This window comes from Onychostoma macrolepis, chromosome 15, assembly GCF_012432095.1.
Source record: "Onychostoma macrolepis isolate SWU-2019 chromosome 15, ASM1243209v1, whole genome shotgun sequence".
In the NCBI taxonomy this organism is placed as follows: domain Eukaryota; kingdom Metazoa; phylum Chordata; class Actinopteri; order Cypriniformes; family Cyprinidae; genus Onychostoma; species Onychostoma macrolepis.
Window position 1 is genome coordinate 20,662,370 of NC_081169.1, and position 23,892 is coordinate 20,686,261.

Here is a 23,892-nt window from a genome sequence, read left to right on the forward strand (position 1 = left end):
AAGGAACAGTTCAAATAATTTTTTTTTTTTCATTTAAACAAATTTAGAGAAATAGCCTTACAATACTTGTTCATCAATAGATTCCCTGCAGTGAATGGGTGCCGTCAGAATGACTCATAGGGCAAATTGATTGCTCAGTGGTTGCTCTTTCTAACCTCAGGAGACTTAGTTGTGATTATCATATATCTCTCATTTTAGTATCAACAGTGTCTCAGATGGTTCTCCTAAAATTCCTTAGGAGAAATGGAAGTAGACACAAATGAGACATGAGAAATATTTGAGAAAAAAAGAGTCAAAACTGAGAATGTGGTGGAAGAAACAGAATATATCTTTATTGTCTTTCTGCAATCTCTATTAAGACTCCATTATAGAAATATGTTATTGCTCAGTGGTTGCTCTTTCTAACCTCAGGAGAGGTTAGATTCTCATGTATTTCTCATTTTAGTCTCAACAGTGTCTCCTAAAAGATGTTTCTCCTAAAAATCCTTAGGAGAAATAAAAGTAGACACAACTGAGACATGAGAAAGTTCTGAAAGAAAGGAATCCAAAATGTCAATGGGAGAGAAACGTGGGAGATCTCTTTATTTTCTTGCTGTAATCTCTTGCAAGACTCCATTATAAAAATGTTTTGTTGCTCAGAGGTTGCTTTTTATTTTTGATTGCACTGGGGTTTTTCAACTTTAATGGTCAGGACAGTAGGAGTAGAGACGGGAAACGATTGGACAGGTGACAACTGAACAGGAGCAAGAAAGTACCTTTAGCTGGGATTCGACCCATGCTGTCTGAAGTGCAGTTGTGTCTTCACATCGATGTGCTGCCCACAAGGCTATGGTTCCTTTTACGATCACATGTGGAATTTGGTCGTTTACTGTTGTTAAAATATGCTATTTATAACCTTTTATATCGCTGCACAAATTAGCATTTCAGATGTACACATTATCTCAAGAAAATCACATACAAATATCCTATCGTAATCGTGTGTTTATTATCTTATATAATCTATAGTGGCTGTTGTCATGTTTATTTCTGCTGTGTAAAGGCCTTAATTTAGGCCTTTACACTAAGATTCTCATAGATTCTCTATGGGGTTCAGGTCAGGCGAGTTTGCTGGCCAATCAAGCAAAGTAACACTATGGTCATTGAACCAGCTTTTGGTACCTTTGGCAGTGTGGGCAGGTGCCAAGTCCTGCTGGAAAATGAAATCAGCATCTCCATAAAGCTTGTCAACAGAAGGAAGCATGAAGTGCTCTAAAATTTCCTGGTAGATGGCTGCGTTGACTGCGGACATCAGAAAACACAGTGGACCAACACCAGCAGATGACATGGAAGCCCAAATCATCACAGACTGTGGAAACTTCACACTGGACTTCAAGCAACATGGATTCTGTGCCTCTCCACTCTTCCTTCAGACTCTGGGACCTTGATTTCCAAATGAAATGTAAAATTTACTTTCATCTGAAAAGAGGACTTTGGACCACCCAGTTAAGATGCTTCTGACGTTGTCTCTGGTTCAGAAGTGGCTTGGTAGCCCTTTTCCTGAAGACGTCTCAGCGTGGTGACTCTTGATGCACTGACTCCAGCTTCAGTTCTCTCCTTGTGAAGCTCTCCCAAGTGTTTGAATCGGCTTTGCTTGACTGTATTCTCAAGCTTGCGGTCATCCCTGTTGCTTGTGCACCTTTTCCTACCCAAATTCTTCCTTCCAGTCAACTTTGCATTTAATATGCTTTGATACAGCACTCTGTAAACAGCCACACCTTTCAGTAATGACCTTCTGTGACTTACCCTCTTTGTGGAGGTTGTCAATGTTCGTCTTCTGGATCATTGCCAAGTCAGCAGTCTTCCCCATTATTGTGGTTTCAAAGAACAAGAGATACCCAGAATTTATACTGTAGGGATGGTCATTTATTCAAACTCAAATGTAAATATTATAATATTTTGAGATACTGATTTTTGACTTTCATGAGCTGTAAGCTCTAATCATCAAAATTAAAAGAAATAAACATTTGAAATATATCAGTCTGTGTGTAATGAATGAATATAATATATAAGTTTAACTTTTTGAATGGAATTAGTGAAATAAATCAACTTTTTGATGATATTCTAATTATATGACCAGCACCTGTACATGCATGTGTATTTATATATACATAACAAATATACACAGTACACACACATATATTATATACACAAAAACTTTTATTTTGGATGCAATTCATCACGATTAATCGTTGCCCAGCACTAATTTATCTTCAATGTTCAGCATTGTATATACAACACATTTTCTAAACATACTAGCATGAGCACTATATGAGCAATACCTCTTTTTTTTTTTTAAACAAATGTAACACTTTTTCTTTCTTTTGTCTTGTACAGCCCATTTTTGCATGTATGTAAAAATAAAACAGTGCAATAAAACACTGTCTATAAAACGACTTCAAATATGACAATGCATGCATTGTCTTTGAAATGGTGTGGATAAATGACATTGAAGGTAACTAGAGGGAAAAAATTAAAAATAAAAAGAGATCTTTTTAACATTTTAAATATTTCTCCTAGACAGAAATGAGGTTACCTCAAGATTGAATGGAAACTTTGCTTGAGTCTCCAACTTGAAACTCTAACACTCTCACAATGGTTTCCTTTAAAGCTTTAGAAGAGATCACAACAACATCATGCACTGTGCTCAGATTCTTAGCTAGAAACTCTGATGGTCTCACATTTGTCTCCTCCAAAGTTTCAAACAAGATCTTAACAACGTCACACACTCAGATATTTTTCCTAGTCTAAAGACTCTGGTGGTCTCATATTTGTCTCCTTTAATGTTTTAGAAGAGATCTCAACAACATCACATACTGTGCTTAGATTTTTCTCCTTAGCTAGAGACTCTGGATCTCTCACATTTGTGTCGTTTAAAGTTTTACAAGAGACCTCAACAACATCACATACTGTGCTCAGATATTTCTCCTTAGCTAAAGACTCTGGTGGTCTCATATCGGTCTCCTTTAAAGTTTTAGAAGAGATCTCAACAACATCACACACTGTGCTCAGATTTTTCTGCTGAGCTAGAGACTCTGTATCTCTCACATTTGTCTTCTCAAAAGTTTAGAAGAGTTCTCAACAACATCACACACTGTGCTCAGATTTTTCTCCTACACTAATGGCTCGGGAGCGCTCACATTTGTCTCCTCTAAATTTCAGAAGTGATCTCAATAACTTTACAAAGTGTGCGCCAAGTCAAATGCCTCAATATTAACTCAAACATTTCTACCATATAATATGTATTAATAATCAAATTAGTCAATTAATAATGAAAACTGAGTCATAAGCCATTTATGTGTCTTTCAGCAAAGACATTTTTACATTTTCTGTAAATCAGTTTTGATTAAGGCATCCGGTACATTACCATTTATGTGCCTAAGTACATAGACATTGTCTAATAAAAAATAACATTATCCTTATTTCTGCATAATTTCTCTCTCAATATAGTCTTCAACTCTAAATTTATGACCCCACCATTTAGTGCCTTTAAAGTACTTGACTTGGTGCACACTTTGTGAAGTTGTTGAGATCTCTTCTAAAGCTTTAAAAGAGACAAATGTGAGAGATCCAGAGTCTCTAGCTAAGGAGAAAAATCTAAGCACAGTCTGTGATGTTGTTGAGATCTCTTCTAAAGCTTTAAAGGAGACCATTGTGAGAGTGTTAGAGTTTTTGTCTCAGGAGACAAGTTTGAGAAGCAGCAGACTCGAGCAAAAATCTCCATTCAATCTTAAAGTAACCTCATTTATGTCTAGGATAAATATTTGAGATGTTAAAGAGATCTCACTTTTGATTTTTCTTTCCTATGGGGAGAGTTCAAACTGCTGATAAAAACATCACAATAATCTCCAGTCCATCAATTGATACTTGTGAAACAAAAAAGCTGTGTGTTTGTAATAAACGCATCAAGACATTTTTCATTTAAAATTTTAAACAAATATTGCCTTCTCACTGAAAAGATCATTTTGTCTGAATCAGGAGAAAAATATGCACAGAACAAAAAAACAAAACAAAAACAAAAAAAAGGGCAAAAATAGTTCTACACAAATATGTCATGGATTTTGTAATTTTATGTAATTGTAATTTTACAAGATGTAATTTTTTTTGTTTGGATTATAGACGGCCAGAAGCAACAATTTGAAGTAAAAAAAATGAAATAAAATAAAAAAATAAATAAAATCTTGATGGATTTGTTTCTTACAAACACACATTTTTCACTTCACAAGACATTAATTGTTGTCATGTGGATTATTATAATGTTTTCATGAGCTGTTTGGACTCACATTCTGACAACTGCAGATTTTCATTTTTTTTTTTTTTTTTTTTTTTGCGCCAACTATTCCTTTAATATTAAATGGAAAATGTAATGAAAGAGTACATACTTTTATCACAGAGTTTACATTTGTTTATAATAATATTCAACTTTTTGTCATTTTTACCAATGAATCTGTTTTCATATACATAAAAACAGTATAGATAGCTAATAATTTTTGTTTACTTTATTATAAATATGATTTTTATTTTAATTAAGATAAGACAATTAGTTTAATTATATTTTAACAATTAATGCTAAGAAAAAAACAAAAACATTTATCAACTATAGTTTTAAGACATTTAAAAAATGTTTAATTTGTACTACAGACTCTGGATTAATAAAAATGAATAGTATAGTGAAAAAACAAACAAAAAAACCAACAACAACAAAAAACAATTACTGTCTGTGAGGAAGAAACTGTGAAGTATAATAATAATCATGTTGTGTCACGGAGCAAGTGATGGATTTCTTCAATGTAGTCAATGAAGCTTGAGAAGCAGAGTTCCAGATGTCAAAATAAGACTTTATTAAACAAAGTAACAAAGCTGAGATAACAGTTACCACATCTGAGTCTCTGTCTGTCTGCCCATACATTTTATACCTGTCTTTCTAACCAAAATTGGTAGTTCCGGTTTTTTATTGGTTATGCTGGTTTGCCACAATTTATTACTAGCCCACCTGCTCCATTTTTTTATGGTGGAATTTGGCCAAATCAGCCATTTTCTTTTTTTTTTTTTTTTTTAATTCTGCCGCCTCCCATTGGTTGGCGGTGGTCACAAGAGACATTCATCAACCCTGTTTACATGTACCCGTCACATTATGGAAATCACCCAAAGTTCATAGGGTTATTTAAGTTCACTGGTACAATTCCAATGGAAACCACCAGTACTGCCCAATGGATAGGCTCTCAGACTTACAATCTGTATTAAGACATCCAGTATTGGAATAATTAGCATATTGATCAGTATATTGATTACTTTCATGACCATCCATCATATTTTTAAGTAAGATAATACCATATTGAGTAAATAATATAATATATAGTAAAATAACATAATAATGATGATAATAATAATAATAATAATAAATATCAAATATGGTTTATGTCATTTTGCTTTAAACAAACATCTTCAGACACTATGTATCTTACTCTTGAAACAGGTGAGAATTTTCTGTCTGATCTCTTTAGTTTTAAAACCATACACAAGTGGATTGACAAGAGGAGGAAACACAAAAACTGTTATGGAAAACATCCTGCGTATGTAAGCTGGAATACTTTCAGATCGATGTGCAACAAGAGGAAAAAGAGTGTTGAACTCCAAGAACAGGAAGACCACTAAATGAGTGCCACATGTCTGAAGTGCCTTATTCTTTGAATCAAATTGCTTATTAGTAGCACAGGTGATTAATATATGAATGTATGTAAATGCCACAACAGAAAATGCAAGGATGTGGTACAAAACCAGGGTAAACAATCCATAGATATTATTCACTTTTGTGTCTTCACACATGAGTTTCATTATAGATGGGTTATAACAGATGAGATCTGTCATGTGTGTCTGGCATATCTTGTAATTCAGAAAAAGAGAGAAAAGAACAAGTATGACAGTAAAATTAAAAAGCCACATCCCAGATATGATTTTCACCAAGTTATTGGTATTCATAATGGCTCCATATCTCAGCGGGGAGCAGATAGCGATATACCTGTCAAAGGCCATAGCGGTAAGAATAACATAGGAAGCGCCACCATACAGGTGTACAATAAAGCCTTGAAGCAAACATGCAGGGTAGGATATGGATGTGTCCTGAGACCATATACTATACAGCAGCTGAGAAAAAAGGTTTGTAGCACCCATTGCATCATTGATAGGCATGTTAAGCAACAGTATGTACATTGGTTTATGAAGATTCCTGTTCAAGCAAATGGTGACAACAATTGTTACATTGCAGAGTAAGATGAACAAGTAAATTGTTAATCCAAATATGAATGCAGGATAAATGCTCGTCTCAGGCAGTTGCAAAGAGTGCAAAGTCAGGACCAGTGAGAGGACAGACCCATTTGGATGCATGGTTAATGTTAATTGTTAATGGCCTGTTTAAATGAAATGTAAACGGGCGTATAAAATTTGAATATAGGATAATTTACAATTTCAGTATACATAAATGAAAATGAATCATCTCACCAAACTGTTGAATCGATGTTGTGGTCCAAACTTAAGCTGTCATTTTTTTCATTTTGCCTTGTTGCATCTCACACAACCTGGAAAACTCAGCAGTACTTTTAACTACAGCACATCTGATTATCCACAACATATTCAAAAAGATAAAATGGTTGCATTACATTCACATCTTATCTCACTTCAGTGGTGTTGAAAAGCACTTTTTTGTTGTCATCTGATTTATACTTGTGCTGTTTACTATAGGAATGGATTATGTTATTTAGCATGCGCACATTAGATTCTAATCAAGTGACATTCTCTACAGAGCAGTATGTCACATGAGACAGAAGTCTAAATATAGTGCACTCTATATTGCCCCTTGAGATATAGTGCAGTTATATGTCCAAATAATTAAACATTTTCAAATGCATAATTTTAAATCATTAAATAATTTTTATTTTGATAAATACATGTTTTATTTTTTACTTTCTTGATATGGTTTTGCTAGACGCATTGTATTATGATTAAGCTTTTATACATTTATTCCAAATTAATTACTATATGTGACCCTGGAAGACAAAACCAGTCTTAAGTGTCAATTTTTGAAAAAAAAATCGAAGTATTGAGAAAATCGCCTTTAAAGTTGTCCAAATTATGTTCTTAGCGATGCATGTTACTAATCAAAAGTTTTGATACATTTATGGTAAGAAATTTACAAAATATCTTTGTGGAAAATGATCTTTACATAATATGGCGTAAAAGAAAAGTTTTGAAATGTATTTTTGGCTATTGCAACAAATATACCCCAGTGACTTAAGATTGGTTTTGTGGTCCAGGGTCACATATATGCAGTAACACATTTCTGATTTGATGAATATTTTGTGTTGTTCAGCTGTCAGTTAACTTATAGTCAACTTATTTTATAGTTAAATTCTTTTTCAAATAATCAGTCACTCAAACTTGGCAAACACTGCAGACAGGCCCGGATTAACACAGTGTAGTGCCCTAGGGTGACCACATTTGAAGTGCCCCCGTTTTTAATAAAAAAAAAAAATTCCATAAGAACAGGTAGAATAAGAAGAATAAGTTACTAATCAAAAGAAATCATTTAACAAAATTAGTTTCCACTACAAAGGTGGCACAGAAGAACACAAAAGTGGCATGTAGGTAAATTTACAGACATTTAGAGAGGCTCAGAGGTGGCATGGATGTTTTAAATTCATAACAATGTTGTGAGATTAATGTTTGAAATATAACATTTTGAATATAGAACTATTGTTTGATTGAAATTATTTAAATAACTGAAAGGACACTTTAAACATAAAAATAAAACTGCCAACAGGTGGCGGTAAATCACTGATTCGTTTGAACAGCTGATTCATTCAGGAACGAAGCAAGTGACTCACTTTATGAGTGGGTAATTGAATCACTGACTCACTAGACTCATTTAAAAACGCAGGTTCATTCATAAATGAAACACCGCTATGTTTGAATGGAGATGCGCAGCTGACTCGGCTGTGACTGTTTGAAACTATGTTCCTTGACTAAATAGAGCAAAATCAGGCAATATTGTTAAAAGTCATACAATGTACATCACTTTATATAACTTATTGTTTATTGAGCTGTTGTATTAATTTAATATCACATTTACAAACACCTTTAATAATCTTTAAAAGCTGTTACTCACTTCAGCAATCTCACAAAACTCCATTATAATCAATGAAGCTCTCTACACTGCACAACGAATCTCTTATTTACACCATCTACACTTTGTTTGTTATAACGAGAGCATTTGTGACGTGCATAACTCAGCAATGAACAAAAGTATTTTGAGCAGTGAGTGGATTCTGATTAACATTGCATTCAAGGAATCAACATATGTCTGCGATACATTACTCAACGCTGCACAAACACGCAAGTAGAAATCTTTGAAGCTCCTCTCAGCGCAAACACAAATAGCCTATGCTGATCCAACCCATTCTCACACCCAACTCGTCACATATTGAAGCTTGGTCAGGACCACTTGGCGTCGCTTTTGACGCTCAAGGTACCCTTATAGCGTCATTTTTCGACTTGCAGGGTCCTCCGTTGCTTTAAATAGGAAACCCTTAGCGTCAATATGCCGACGCCATACTGGGAATTTTATCGTCATAATTAAATTATATATTGTGTAATAACATTGCCATTATTGCATATATGTTGGGGTGTGATTTTTCAATGTAAACAGCCACAACAGTTTTATTTATATTACATTATTTACACATTATGAGCACATAACCCAACCCCTGCCCCTAAATTTGTCAATAAAACACAAGATATAACAGGCAGATACAACTACTGTCATAATTTATTCAAAAATATGAATATTCCAAGTCTTCGAGGCAAAACATTTGATTTGTGAGAGGAGTAGGCAGCGTTAAGCTCATCCGTATGCAGTCTGTGCGAATTCAAAAATGCCGCCAGAAGAAGCCTTGGTTGTGAAATGCTATTGGCTCTTGTGTGTCTCGTGACCGATTGCGTTTTGCTGTTCTGACAGGCTATTGGCTCTTCTGTGTCTCGTGACCAATTGCGTCATGCTACGGGACTTGAGTATCTTTTTGAATGAGATGTGAGCGCGTTAACGGAGCGGGATCATTTTCAGCGATTAAAACCTTATGTTTTGCTCTCTTCTTCTCATAAAGACTTCGTATGGCTTCAGAAGACCTGGAATGCAGCACGACTTGTTTGTAATGCTTTTATACTGCTTGTTTATGGGCAGTTTTTGCAATAAACACCGGTGACTTAACTTACATTTGCCTGTTAACTGTTACGTGTTTTATGTTGTTCAGAAGTGGGTAGGTTTAGGGTAGGGGTGGGTAAGGTGCTCCAATAAAAGTATAAATGTATATAAAATTATTTATATTTTTTACAAATGCATGCAAACCATTAAACTAAGACAAACAACTGAAAACAACGGCGGAGAACGTATTGTCATTTTCCATAAGCGTCTTGACCTGACGCATAAAGCAAGCAATTGAAAGCAATGGAGTTCCTATTTTGTCATATAATGACGCCTAGGGGCACTTTTGGCGTCTTCATAGTGACGCGAAAGGCGTTTGACCATGCTTCAGTTTTTGACGCCTTGGGAGTGAGAATGGGTTGGCTGATCGGGTTAGTCGCACAGGTGCTCCTAAATATGTTTTGATAGTCGCACACAGTAGCTACTTTTCAGTCGCCCTGTATAGCCCTGGCAATGTGTCATGATATTTTCTCTTCTTTTTTTAAAAAATTTACGTTTCGCACAACCGCCAAGTCGATGCTGCCTATCCATTTGTGAATAAATATGCTCGACTCTGACTGGGGGGAGGGGGCAAATACACTGGGACCTGACCCAATCGCAATTCTTTATATGCGTGCATATATTTGATATTCTCTCTGTATATTGTATCATTAACTGTTCATTTTCTATGCATCTGTATCTCTTCCAGCAAAATAATATATACAAAACATGAAAAAATATTTTAAAGGTCTTGTCATTATCGTAATCACTTGGTGCTCCCCTATTGGCTGGTGCCCCAGGGCACTCGCCCAATCCCGTCTATGGATAATCCGGCCCTGACTGCAGATGTCATCATTTGCCAAATTTACACTGCAGAGGTGGCACAGAAACACTTCTGAAGTAACATTTAGGTAACTTTAGTTTACACAAACTGTTTAATGCTGCACGAATTAATGCATTTATACAACAACCTTTACACAGCAATTTGATACTAGGGGCTGAGGTTTGTCAGAGCAGGCATAATTTAGTCTGGCTAAATAATGTTTTGATTATTAGGGCCCGAGCACCGAGGTGCGAGGACCCTCTTGGAATTGCTCACGTTTCTTCTTCTTCTTCTTCTTCTTCTCCAAAGTGAATCGCATTTTTGAGGGCCTAAACATGCTCCAAAACTCATGAAACTTTGCACACGGGTCAGAACTGGCGAAAATTTACATCTGATATGGGTTTCAGAAGTGGGTGTGGCAAAATGGCTCGATAGCGCCACCTATAAAATTTCAAAAGAGTGCGCCTCGAGCTACGTTTTACGTACATGCACGAAAATCGGTACACACCATTACCTACAAAAAAGTCTCCTGGTACAAAATTCAAAACCCAACAGGAAGTACGTTATTTTTAATTTCCTGTTCAATTTTTGTGCAGTTTTTGCAATTTCCAGGTCTCGTACTTTGACAAACTCCTCCTACAGTTTTAATCGGATCGTCTTCAAATTTGCTGAGTGTAATCATAAGGCCTTTGCGATGTTAAATTGCGATGATCTAGAGTTTTCGTCAAGGGGCGTGTCCCTGGGGGCCCGACAAAGTTTGATGTTTCGCCATGAAACAGGAAGTTGCTGTAACTCAGGCAAGCAATGTCTGATCTGCCCCAAACTTCACACTTTTCATAGGAGTTGAGTCCTGAACACATCTGCATGCTCATATTCAGATATAGTCATAGCGCCACCTGCTGGCAACAGGAAGTGACATGTTTAACACTGTTATGAATGAATGAATGAATGAATGAGGCATTTATATAGCGCTTTCCTGTTCCGGGTCCGACTCCGGTTCGAATTGATAAGGTTGCACAGTATCCTCAGAGACTCCCGCTGCCATTCTTCAAAATATACCCTCAACTGTTGTCAAGGCAACACTCCACGTGTGTTGTGTCAAAAACGCCCCACAGAACAGAGGGGCGGGGCGAGCAAAGCTCATTAGCATTTAAAAACACACGCACTAAAACGGTGTGCTGAAAACAGAGCTGTTTTTGAGCAGGTAAAATTAGTGTTTTCTTACAATACTAATGAGAATTTTTAATTAAAGTATATTACAAACTTTCAATTTAGACCCTAAAGAATCATATTAGCTTGTACAAAAATGGCATTATATGACCCCTTTAAAAAATGTCAACAAGTGATAAATAGGCTGGCAGCATGCTACAAGCATACTAAAACATGCTAGCAACACTTAGCTAAGTGCTAAAGCATGCTAGTAATGCAGTGAAACGGGAAGTTGCTGTAACTCAGGCATGCAGTGTTCAATCTGCCCCAAATTTAACAAGTTTGATAAGAGGCCTGTCCTGAACACATCTAAATTCCTGTATTTGGTTATAGTCATAGCGCCACCTGCTGGCAACAGGAAGAGACATGTTTAACACTGTTATGGACTCCGGAGCATATTAAAAAGTGTCAGCAAGTGTTAAATAGGCTAGTAACATGCTACAAGCATACTAAAACATGCTAGCAACACTTAGCTAAGTGCTAAAGCATGCTAGTAACGCAGTGAAACGGGAAGTTGCTGTAACTCAGGCATGCAGTGTTCAATCTGCCCCAAATTTTACAAGTTTGATAAGAGGCCTGTCCTGAACACATCTACATTCCCGTATTTGGTTATAGTCATAGTGCCACCTGCTGGCAACAGGAAGTGACATGTTTTAGACTGTGATGCACTATTAGCAACACAGTAAAATACGCCGTTGGGTTCTAAACATGTTAGCAACATGGGTCAAACATGTTAGCAACACTTAGCTAAGTGCTAAAGTATGCTAATAACTCCATCAAACAGGAAGTTGTTGTAACTCAGGCATACAATGTCCAATCTGCCTCTAACTTTACATGTTTGATTACAGTCCTGGCCTGAAGATATCTACATGCTCACACTCGGTTATAGTGATAGCGCCACCTACTGACAACAGGAAGTGACATGTTTTACACAGTGATGCACTTTTAACAACACTGTAAATTATGCCATTGTGTGCTAAACATGCTAGAATAATGGTCAAACATGCTAGCAACACTTACTAAGTACTAAAGCATGTTATTAATACCATGACACAGGAAGTTGTTGTAACTCATGCATACAATGTCTTATCTGCCCCAAACTTCACACCTTTTATAATAGTCCTGGCCTAAACACATCAAAAGGCCAATATTCACTTAAAAGTATAGCGCCACCTGCTGGTGACAGGAAATGACTTGTTTCACACTAACTTAAACACGCAATGTCTGATCTGCCCCAAACTTGACATATTTGATAAGAGTCCTGGCCTTAACACATCTGAAGGCCAATATCCCATTATAAGCATAGCGCCACCTGTTGGCAACAGGAAATGGCTTGTTTTAGACTACCTTAAACATGCAATGTCCAATCTGCACCAAACTTCACGTTTGGTAAGAGTCATGGCCTGAAGACACCTAAAGGCCAATATACAGTAATAATCATAGCGCCACCTGTTGCAAATAGGATATGTCATGCTTTATAGTAACTCAAACATACTATGTTCAATCTGCATCAAACTTCATATGTTTGATAAAAGTGCTGCCCTGAAGACATCTACATGCCAATATTCAGTTATAGACATAGCGCCACCAGCTGGCAGCAGGTTTGACACATATAAATAACTTTGACATATTCCTCTATATTTGCCTTTTTAAATGCATGTTGCTCACCGTTCCCTGTCTCCCTGAAGCCACCGGTCGGCGGTGAGCCCGGGTGCGAGGGCCCGTTCATCGCTGCTTGCAGCTTTAATTCTTCTTCTTCTTCTCCAAAGTGAATCGCATTTTTGAGGGCCTAAACATGCTCCAAAACTCATGAAACTTTGCACACGGCTCAGAACTGGCGAAAATTTACATCTGATATGGGTTTCAGAAGTGGGTGTGGCAAAATGGCTCGATAGCGCCACCTATACAATTTCAAAAGAGTGCGCCTCGAGCTACGTTTTATGTACGTGCACGAAAATCGGTACACACGTGTAACACACCATTACCAATTATTTCGAATTTCCTGTACAATTTTTGTTCAGTTTTTGCAATTTCCAGGCCAAGTACTTTGACGAACTCCTCCTACAGTTTTAATCGGATCGTCTTCAAATTTGCTGAGTGTAATCATAAGGCCTTTGCGACGTTAAATTGCGAAGATCTAGAGTTTTCGTCAAGGGGCGTGTCCCTGGCGGCCTGACAAAGTTTTATGTTTCGCCATGAAACAGGAAGTTACTGTAACTTAGGCAAGCAATGTCCGATCTGCCCTAAACTTCACACGTTTCATAGGAGGAAGAGGAAGTTGCTGTAACTCAGGCTTGCTGTTTTCAATCTGCCCCAAATTTAACAAGTTTGATAAGAGGCCTGTCCTGAACACATCTACATTCCCGTATTCGGGTATAGTCATAGCGCCACCTGCTGGCAACAGGAAGAGACATGTTTAACACTGTAATGGACTCCTAGGTGCATATTAAAAAGTGTCAACAAGTGATAAATAGGCTGGCAGCATGCTACAAGCATACTAAAACATGCTAGCAACACTTAGCTAAGTGCTAAAGCATGCTAGTAATGCAGTGAAATGGGAAGTTGCTGTAACTCAGGCATGCAGTGTCCAATCTGCCCCAAATTTTACAAGTTTGATAAGAGGCCTGTCCTGAACACATATACATTCCTGTATTTGGTTATAGTCATAGCGCCACCTGCTGGCAACAGGAAGTGACATATTTTAGACTGTGATGCAATATTAGCAACACAGTAAAATATGCTATTGTGTGCTAAACATGTTAGCAACACTTAGCTAAGTGCTAAAGTATGTTATTAATACCATGACACAGGAAGTTGTTGTAACTCATGCATACAATGTCTTATCTGCCCCAAACTTCACACCTTTCATAATAGTCCTGGCCTAAACACATCAAAATGCCAATATTCAGTTAAAATTATAGCGCCACCTGCTGGTGACAGGAAATGACTTGTTTCACACTAACTTAAACATGCAATGTCTGATCTGCCCCAAACTTGACATATTTGATAAGAGTCCTGGCCTTAACACATCTGAAGGCCAATATTCAGTTATAATCATACTGCCACCTTCTGGCAACAGTAAATTACTTGTTTTACACTAACTTAAACATGCAATGTCCGGTCTGCCCCAAACTTCACATGTTCGGTAAGAGTCCTGGCCTGAACACATCTTAAGGCCAATATTCATTTATAGTGATAGTGCCACCTGTTGGCAACAGGAAATTACTTGATTTACACTAACTTAAACATGCAATGTTCAATCTGCACCAAACTTCATATGTTTGATAAATGTGCTGGCCTGAAGACATCTACATGCCAATTTCCAGTTATATACATAGCGCCACCAGCTGGCAGCATGAAATTACTTGTTTCACACTAACTTAAACATGCAATGTCCGATCTGTCCCAAACTTCACACGTTTTATAAGAGTCCTGGTCTTAACACATCTTAAGGCCAATATTCAGTTATAATTATAGTGCCACCTGTTGGCAACAGGATACATCATGCTTTGCACTAACTCAAACATACCATGTTCAATCTGCACCAAACATCATATGTTTGATAAAAGTACTGGTCTGAAGACATCTACAGGCCAATGTTAAGTTATAGACATAGCGCCACCAGCTGGCAGCAGGTTTGGCACATATAAATGACTTTAACATTTTCCTCTATATTTGGCTTTTTAAATGCATATTGCTCACCGTTCCCTGTCTTTCTGAAGCCACCGTTGGCGGTGAGCCCGGGTGCGAGGGCCTGATCATCGCTGCTTGCAGCTTTAATTATTATTATTATCATTACTATTTACTAAGCTAAAAAAAAAAAAGAATAAATATTAATAAACTCAATAACATGGTAAATTCAAGTGTACAGTGTATACAGTGGGTACGGAAAGTATTCAGACCCCCTTAAATTTTCACTCTTTGTTATATTGCAGCCATTTGCTAAAATAATTTAAGTTCATTTTTTTCCCTCATTAATGTACACACAGCACCCCATATTGACAGAAAAACACAGAATTGTTGACATTTTTGCAGATTTATTAAAAAATTAAAACTGAAATATCACATGGTCCTAAGTATTCAGACCCTTTGCTCAGTATTTAGTAGAAGCACCCTTTTGATCTAATACAGCCATGAGTCTTTTTGGGAAAGATGCAACAAGTTTTACACACCTGGATTTGGGGATCCTCTGCCATTCCTCCTTGCAGATCCTCTCCAGTTCTGTCAGGTTGGATGGTAAACGTTGGTGGACAGCCATTTTTAGGTCTCTCCAGAGATGCTCAATTGGGTTTAAGTCAGGGCTCTGGCTGGGCCATTCAAGAACAGTCACGGAGTTGTTGTGAAGCCACTCCTTCATTATTTTAGCTGTGTGCTTAGGGTCATTGTCTTGTTGGAAGGTAAACCTTCGGCCCAGTCTGAGGTCCTGAGCACTCTGGAGAAGGTTTTCATCCAGGATATCCCTGTACTTGGCCGCATTCATCTTTCCCTCGATTGCAACCAGTCGTCCTGTCCCTGCAGCTGAAAACACCCCACAGCATGATGCTGCCACCACCATGCTTCACTGTTGGGACTGTATTGGACAGGTGATGAGCAGTGCCTGGTTTTCTCCACACATACCGCTTAGAATTAAGGCCAAAAAGTTCTATCTTGGTCTAATCAGACCAGAGAATCTTTTTCAGGTGTTTTTTAGCAAACTCCATGCGGGCTTTCATGTGTCTTGCACTGAAGAGAGGCTTCCGTCGGGCCACTCTGCCATAAAGCCCCGACTGGTGGAGGGCTGCAGTGATGGTTGACTTTCTACAACTTTCTCCCATCTCCCGACTGCATCTCTGGAGCTCAGCCACAGTGATCTTTGGGTTCTTCTTTACCTCTCTCACCAAGGCTCTTCTCCCCGATAGCTCAGTTTGGCTGGACGGCCGGCTCTAGGAAGGGTTCTGGTCGTCCCAAACGTCTTCCATATAAGGATTATGGAGGCCACTGTGCTCTTAGGAACCTTAAGTGCTGCAGAATTTTTTTTGTAACCTTGGCCAGATCTGTGCCTTGCCACAGTTCTGTCTCTGAGCTCTTCAGGCAGTTCCTTTGACCGCATGATTCTCATTTGCTCTGACATGCACCGTGAGCTGTAAGGTCTTATATAGACAGGTGTGTGGCTTTCCTAATCAAGTCCAATCAGTATAATCACACACAGCTGGACTCAAATGAAGGTGTAGAACCATCTCAAGGATGATCAGAAGAAATGGACAGCACCTGAGTTAAATATATGAGTGTCACAGCAAAGGGTCTGAATACTTAGGACCACGTGATATTTCAGTTTTTCTTTTTTAATAAATCTGCAAAAATGTCAACAATTCTGTGTTTTTCTGTCAATATGGGGTGCTGTGTGTACATTAATGAGGAAAAAAAATATGAACAAATTATTTTAGCAAATGGCTGCAATATAACAACGAGTGAAAAATTTAAGGGGGTCTGAATACTTTCCGTACCCACTGTATGTTCCAGATGAACATGCACATGAAATAGACGTCTTTCACATAAATCCACATATTTTAATAAGATAGGCTCTCATAGGTTACTGATAACTGCAATTTCAGGAAATTAAAGTTCTGACAATGCAGACTGGCTGATGAATGAACACAGCGAGAATGTACATTTTCAAGCTTCAAGCTATTGATCATGCTCTAGCTCTCAGATGAGTGCATGATAGAACTCTCATGGATGGACACAGTTTGGCTGTTTATGCAAATGACTAGCCAATAGCCAGGGCTTACATCTGCAATTTTTTTTTTCTCCACACATAAATGCACAAATTGTTTGAAATTGTTAGTGAATGAAGATCATTATGAGAATGAATGTTTATGTCAAATATTGTTATGATGTTTGTGAACAAAAACTTTTTTTTTTCTCCATTAAACTGCAATAAATTGCTGAGCATTTGGAAATGACCTTCTTTTTCAAATGTATATTATTTTAAGTAATTCAAATATATATAAAATTTATATCATCCCCAGAGATCTATAGAATTTTATTAAGAATTGTGTTATATTACATATATTTACATTTTATCCATAAATCTGTTTGCATAAACAAAAAACAGTATCAACAAGCTAAAAATGCTAATTCACATCATTTTAAACAGGATTTTTAAAATTAAAATAAATTATTTAAATCTCATTAGAAGTTTTGTTGCTTTCCAAAATGGACCTTTAGGATCATTTCATTCTGACATATACAGCAAAATTATTTACTAAGTTTTCACCATTTTTATCAACAACAGGTTAGATTCTCCATCAACTGTAAAAAAAAAAAAAAAAAATCATTAAAAAACAGTGAAATTGTCACGGTTCGCTTACTGTGGTGGAGATGAAGGGTGTTAACTTTCAACATTCTTTATTAATCCAAATACTTGAGCACACACTGAACAGGCAAGACTAACACGTAGGACAAGGGGAAGACGTACAATACCGGACGCTGGACAAGAAAAGACACAGGGCTTAAGTATACTGAACAAAACGAGATAATTGATAAAACACAGGTGAAATCAAGGAACAGTTAACATGAGGGAGAAACTGGGTCGAGGGGAAGGCACATGGGGAAAAAGACACAGGGACACAGGACTGACACAAATGACTGCCAGCTACGGCTGCCAAACAAAAACCGTAAAATTACAGTAAAATATCTTAATTGAAAAAATTACAGAAATTTTCATTAAAGGTTTTACAGAAAAAAAACAACGTTAATTTAATGATTTTTTCTTGTTTCAATGACAGTATATTACTTTAGCTGTAGCTGCCAGTCATTTGACCGTTTTTTTTTACAGGACTTTTTTACAGTGCAACTGTAGTTTTGCAAAATTTCAAATAATGTTGCATTTTTGACTACTGACTATAGATTAATAAAGATGAATGCATAGTAATTGAAAACAATAACTATCTGTAACTTTAAAGTATAACAACAACAATAACAATAATAATAATTTAAATCAAGAAAAGAAAGACATGACACATGCCTGAAGTGCCTTATTTTTTGCATCAGACTGCTTATTAATAACACAAGTGATTAATATATGAATGTATGTAAATTCCATAACAGTAAATGCAAGGACATGGTACAAAACCAGAGTAAACTGTCCATAGATATTATTTACTCTTGTGTCTTCACAAACTAGTCTCATTAAAGTTGGATTATAGCATATAAGATCTGCCATGTGTGTCTGGCAAATGTTCTTATTCACAAAAAGACAGAAAATTACAATTATGAGAGTAAAATTAAAAAGCCACATTCCAGTTATGATTTTCACTGTTATTGGTATTCATAATGGCAATAATCCATTCAAATGGATATTGATGTGTCCTGAGGAAAAAGGCTTGTAGCAGCCAGTGTCACTGATAGGCATATCAAGCAATTGGTTTATGAAAAATTGGTAACATTTTATTTTAGGGTCTCTTAACTAGTTGCTTATTAGCATGCATATTACTAGAATATTAGCCATTTATCAGTAGCAATTAAGCACATATTAATGCCTTATTCTACATGATCTTATTCTACATCCCTAATCCTACCCAATACCTAAATTTAACAACTACCTTACTGACTATTAATACTTATTAATAAATATTTATTGAGGGAAAAGTCGTAGTTAATAGTGAATAAGTGTTCCCTATTCTAAAGTGTTACCGAAAAATTCTGTTCAAGCAAACTGTGACAACAATTGTTACATTGCAAAGTAAGATGAACATGTATGGTGTTAATCCAAATATGAATGCAAGTTACATGCTTGTCTCAGTCAGTTCCAAAGAATGCAAAGTCAGGACCAGTGAGAGGACAGATCTATTCAAACACATCCAAATCTTAGCAAACTACTGAATCTATGATGCTGTCCAAAATTGAGCTGTCATTTTTTCATTTTGCCTTGTTGTATCTCATACAACCTTGAAAAAATTTAACTACAGTACTTTTAACTACAGAAAATTTGATTCTTCACAACATACTCAATGAGATAAAATGACTGCATAACATTCACCTATCAGAAGCTATTCAAAGGCGGCATCTTTTCAGTACTGTTGGAAAGCACTTTGTTGGTGTCATCTAAAGTCATCTGATTTATATTTGTGCTCTGTTTAGGAATATGTGATGGCATTTAGCATGTGATCATTAGATTCTAATCAAGTGATATGTTCTACAGATCAATATTTCAAATGAGACCGAATTCACCAAGTATACTGCCCTCTGCTGCCCACTGAAAGTGCAGTTATTTTTCCAAATTATGTAAATATTTTCAAATGCAACACTTTATACCATTAAATATATATATTCTTTATTCATAAATACATGCTTTTATTTCTTACTCTCTTGATTCGGCTTGTTTTATAAGTATAATTTGCACCTCTAATGAATTTTGCAGGAGAAATACAGTTGTTTTTTTGGGGGGTAAAATCTCAGCATTACAATTGTATAATGCTAATGTTTTTAGTTTTTAGTAATTAAATGAAGCTGAAATGAGGTAAAGTTCATGCTGTTTTTTTTTTTTTTTTAATTAAAAACTCCAATGTAAATGAATGTTTCTCTCATTTCCAGGTTCAATAAATAAACGTCACTGCCAAAAAAAATAATTTTGTATTTTTATTATAACAATGTAATTAACCTTACATTTTTAAAGCATTATTACATTTATTCTAAATTAATAACTATGTGAATGCAGTGACAAATGATCAGACTTCACGCATATATATATATTTTATTTTGTGAAATGATGTTCAACTTGTAGTCAACATACTTTCAAATCATCAGTCATCGAAACCCATGCAAGAAGCACTTCTGAACTGACAATTAGGTAACTTTAGTTTCTTTTCAGAAGTTCATGAAGAACCCACCAAATTGTGGTGCACACTCTTCTGGGCCTGCATCCACTCTTCACCCTCTGCTGCCTTTACTTTCATTGATGGTACTGAAAAAAAGGGATATGAAAATATTCCTCCCCTCGAGGATGCCGTCTCTGTGCATCTCTCCCTGTCCTTGGCCCTGGGATGGAAATCCAATGCTGCTCACCCCTCTAAGCCCTGTAGGACCACGTCAGCCCTAGTAGGGCCTACTCCATGGCTGGATAGGCAAAGCCTGCACAGTTGGCCGCTCAGCCTCAGCCTAAAGCAAAACCGGGTTAAGTGAACTGAAGATTCTAATTTGTCCCCCCTGACTTGTGTGTATAACAGACTTGTGTATAGATTGACTTGTGTATGGATTAACTAGTTCTCGCCATGAATATAGCCATATATGTTGAATGGTGTTAAGAAGAAAATAAACAAACAAACAAAACGCTTGCCATCCTGTGTTAAATTTGACAGCAAATTTTGATTTAGTCTTTTAACTTTTTTGACTTTATTTTAATTATTATTTTTTTTAGTCATATTTTAGTCATCTGAATTGTTTTAGTTTGAATCTAGTTGTAGTCGACTGAATATCATAACATTTTGGTCGCCTAAATCTACAGTCGATTTAGTCAATTAAAATCTAATTTAGCTAGGTTTTGTTACAGTGCATTTATTCAGCATTTCTCTAAAATTTCCAAACTCATTATACATTCCAGGAAAAAGCATCTATTAACCTGGTAATATTAATGATATTAAGGTTTGAAGATGCAGTATAGACACAAATTTAACTACCGTGACATAACGTACCTTCGTGGTAAAATAAATATAAATAAAATCACTTCTTTAGCCTTTCTTTTGTTGCTTAATTAATAATAATAAGACTGACAAAAGCAACTAAATTAGGCTATTGTCCCTTTAAAAACCGAATGCACAGACGCAGTATTGATAGACATACCATATTCGGTCCCACTTTATATTAGGTGGCCTTAACTACTATGTACTTACATTTAAATGAATCATTTGGTACAATGCACTTACTGTGTACATACATGTGTTAACATTGTACTTATATTTTTTAAAAACACCTATATGTAATTACATCTGTAATTAATTTCTGTAATTACATTTAGAATTACACTGTTGAACCATCCCTTACACATTAACCCATCCTTAAACCTACCCATACCACCAAACCTGTCCCTAACCTTACCCGTATCCCACCTCAATAGAAGCAAATATGTTTTGCAATACAATATGACCACAATAAGTACATTGTACTTATTTTTTTGATGTAAGTACATAGTAGTTAAGGCCACCTAATATAAAGTGTGACCCCATATTCTCCCAACTTCATTCACTTAAAACATAAATAAGTGTGTTGATGTGAATACTCATCAAAATGGACCATTTGACATAATTTTGCGTTTATTTCTTTGTTCATGTGTGATAAGACACAAAAGAGAAATGAATTCAGTGCTCGTGCGCTGTCTGAGAGGCGCTTTTCTGTGTGTGCGCCTCGGGTGTGCACTCAGAAAACCGGACTGAATTGACTTCCTGTTTGCGTCGTCACACTTTTCAAATGTATCCATATGTCTACTCTTATTTTACTTCCAGATGTTGAACTTTTTTAACGTTTTATGAGATGTGTAGAAAGTGTATGCTATCTTATGTCCCGCAGGATAGATCAAACGTTCAATTGTGTGCATCTAATCTCCCAACCACGCAGGCGATTTGTTCTGACTGGATCTCTTCCCAAATCATCCCTCCATAACATTTTAGTTTTTATTCATTGACGGAATTGTCAATAGATTTTCTTCATAGATTTTGCCATTCAAAACGAGTTCTTGTTTCATTATTGTCTCGCTATTTTCTGTAAAAAATTGTCTAAAGAAAAGAGAGTGTCAGACTTGCCATCCCAGGCATGTTGAGCTGGGTCCTACAAACAGCAAATGAGGTTTTGCTGTAAATCCCTTGCAGACCTCTCTGCTTCAGGGACGTGGCCCAAACTTCGGTCCAGGGTCAGTGATGCTCACATCCCCGGGCCCAAAGTCGATTGTTTGCTGGTTAAGGGTGCTGTATAAGCATTTATGTCAGCTCACAGCTCACTTCCTTGTTCCAAAGAAAAAGGCCCATCCTCGACACCTGACACCTGAACCATGTGCTGACGAAGCAGCTGTTCATGATGTTAATGTTGGAACAAATCTTCTGGCAGGGCTGCCCAGGGGACTCATTTTAGTCGGATCTGAAAGATGCTTACTTTCATATCCAAATAGTGTGAGGATTTTCTCATGATGTTTCATGAAACACCACAGATCATGACATTTCAATATGGCGAAATGCATAAATTGAGGGTGGCAAGACTGGTGGCAGCCCGCACCATACAAAATGGACCATTTTCACAGACTGTGATAACACGATTTCACAGTTATTAACATACAGTAGTAAATCTAACAATGTTTTTTAAATGTTTTTTTTTTTCTTGGCTGAAATGAGAGAACGAGACATTGCGTCATGATGACTCTATGGGGAGACACCTTTCTCCTAGAATACTGAAGCCTGATTGGCAAAATGACATTGCATAACAATGTCCAGAGGCATTCATGCCCGCAAAGCACAGTTAGCACACCGTATATAAAACCACACCATATATAAAACGCCACTTGGTGCTATTTTCTCAGAATCTTTCCACTGAATAAGCAATTGACAAAAAACCTCAAGCATATGTTTGGTGATCTTCTAGGATAAGCACTGGGTGTGCCACTGTTTTATGTTTTATGCTGGTTATATCATGTGAATGAGCAGCGTATATAGTGAGCGGCTGAAGATCTCTCTGCCCTGTACACAGTGGAGTGCTGCTTACATTGTGTGAATGAGCATACAGAGCTCTTGGGCTCTGTACACGGCAAGTCACTGACCTGATAATCCCTTGCTATAATCTCCGCACTGAGCTCGCAGCTTCACCACAGTCATCTTCTTCATTTTCTGACACGCCAATGAGAATATGCTGGCCATGGTGAATGTACCAGGCGAAAATTACAGGTAATTTGGGTGGAAGCGAGGCACGCAGATACTGACTCAGCGTGAGCTTATCCTCTGACACTCCAGCTACTCGCAACAGTTTCTGGGCCCCCTGACCAGCATGTCGACTCGGGTCTCCCTCAGTAGAAACCACGTTCTGCCTTCCGTCCCCTCCTGAATCGGGCCCTTGGAATCGTCCTAACCCCTCCATTCACCTATTGAACTTTACCAAACTATGAAGTCTTCTGCTTCTGAGAATCCCAAAAATGCAAAATGAGTCCATTAAAATACTTTTTATACAAAACAGTATAGGCTATTAATTTCTTTATTTAAATTAGATTCATTTAATTTAAACTACTAAAACCTTTAAAAGCAACATCAAAGATCTCCAGCTATTCTTGCTATCTAGAATTGGATATGATACCTTTCTTGTCATATTTCAACAGATATAATAATAGTGGGGATTTCCTCTCATGAGATTTATAGTCCACACAGACTAATAACTTGAAGAAGTATAAAAGACTCAAGACGTAAGCATACACACTTGTTAGAACAGGTCAAGTTGCTGGATGACTGCTCAGTCAATCAAGACATTTATTAACCATGTTATTGAAAGCAAATATCTGTACATTACATAGAAGAGCAAAGGATTGTTGTAAGTATTTTAAATGTTTCATATTTATTCATAGTATACTTGATCTAGCTGTAAT

General features: G+C 36.8%; 1 protein-coding gene across 1 annotated transcript; it reads right to left on the bottom strand.

The window, feature by feature from the left end:
* Positions 1–5,481: 5,481 nt before the first annotated feature.
* On the bottom strand, positions 5,482–6,420 carry LOC131520884 (olfactory receptor 52J3-like). Its single transcript, XM_058745403.1, has one exon. The coding sequence runs from the start codon at positions 6,418–6,420 to the stop codon at positions 5,482–5,484; it is 939 nt and encodes a 312-aa protein (XP_058601386.1).
* Between the last annotated feature and the right edge of the window lie 17,472 nt (positions 6,421–23,892).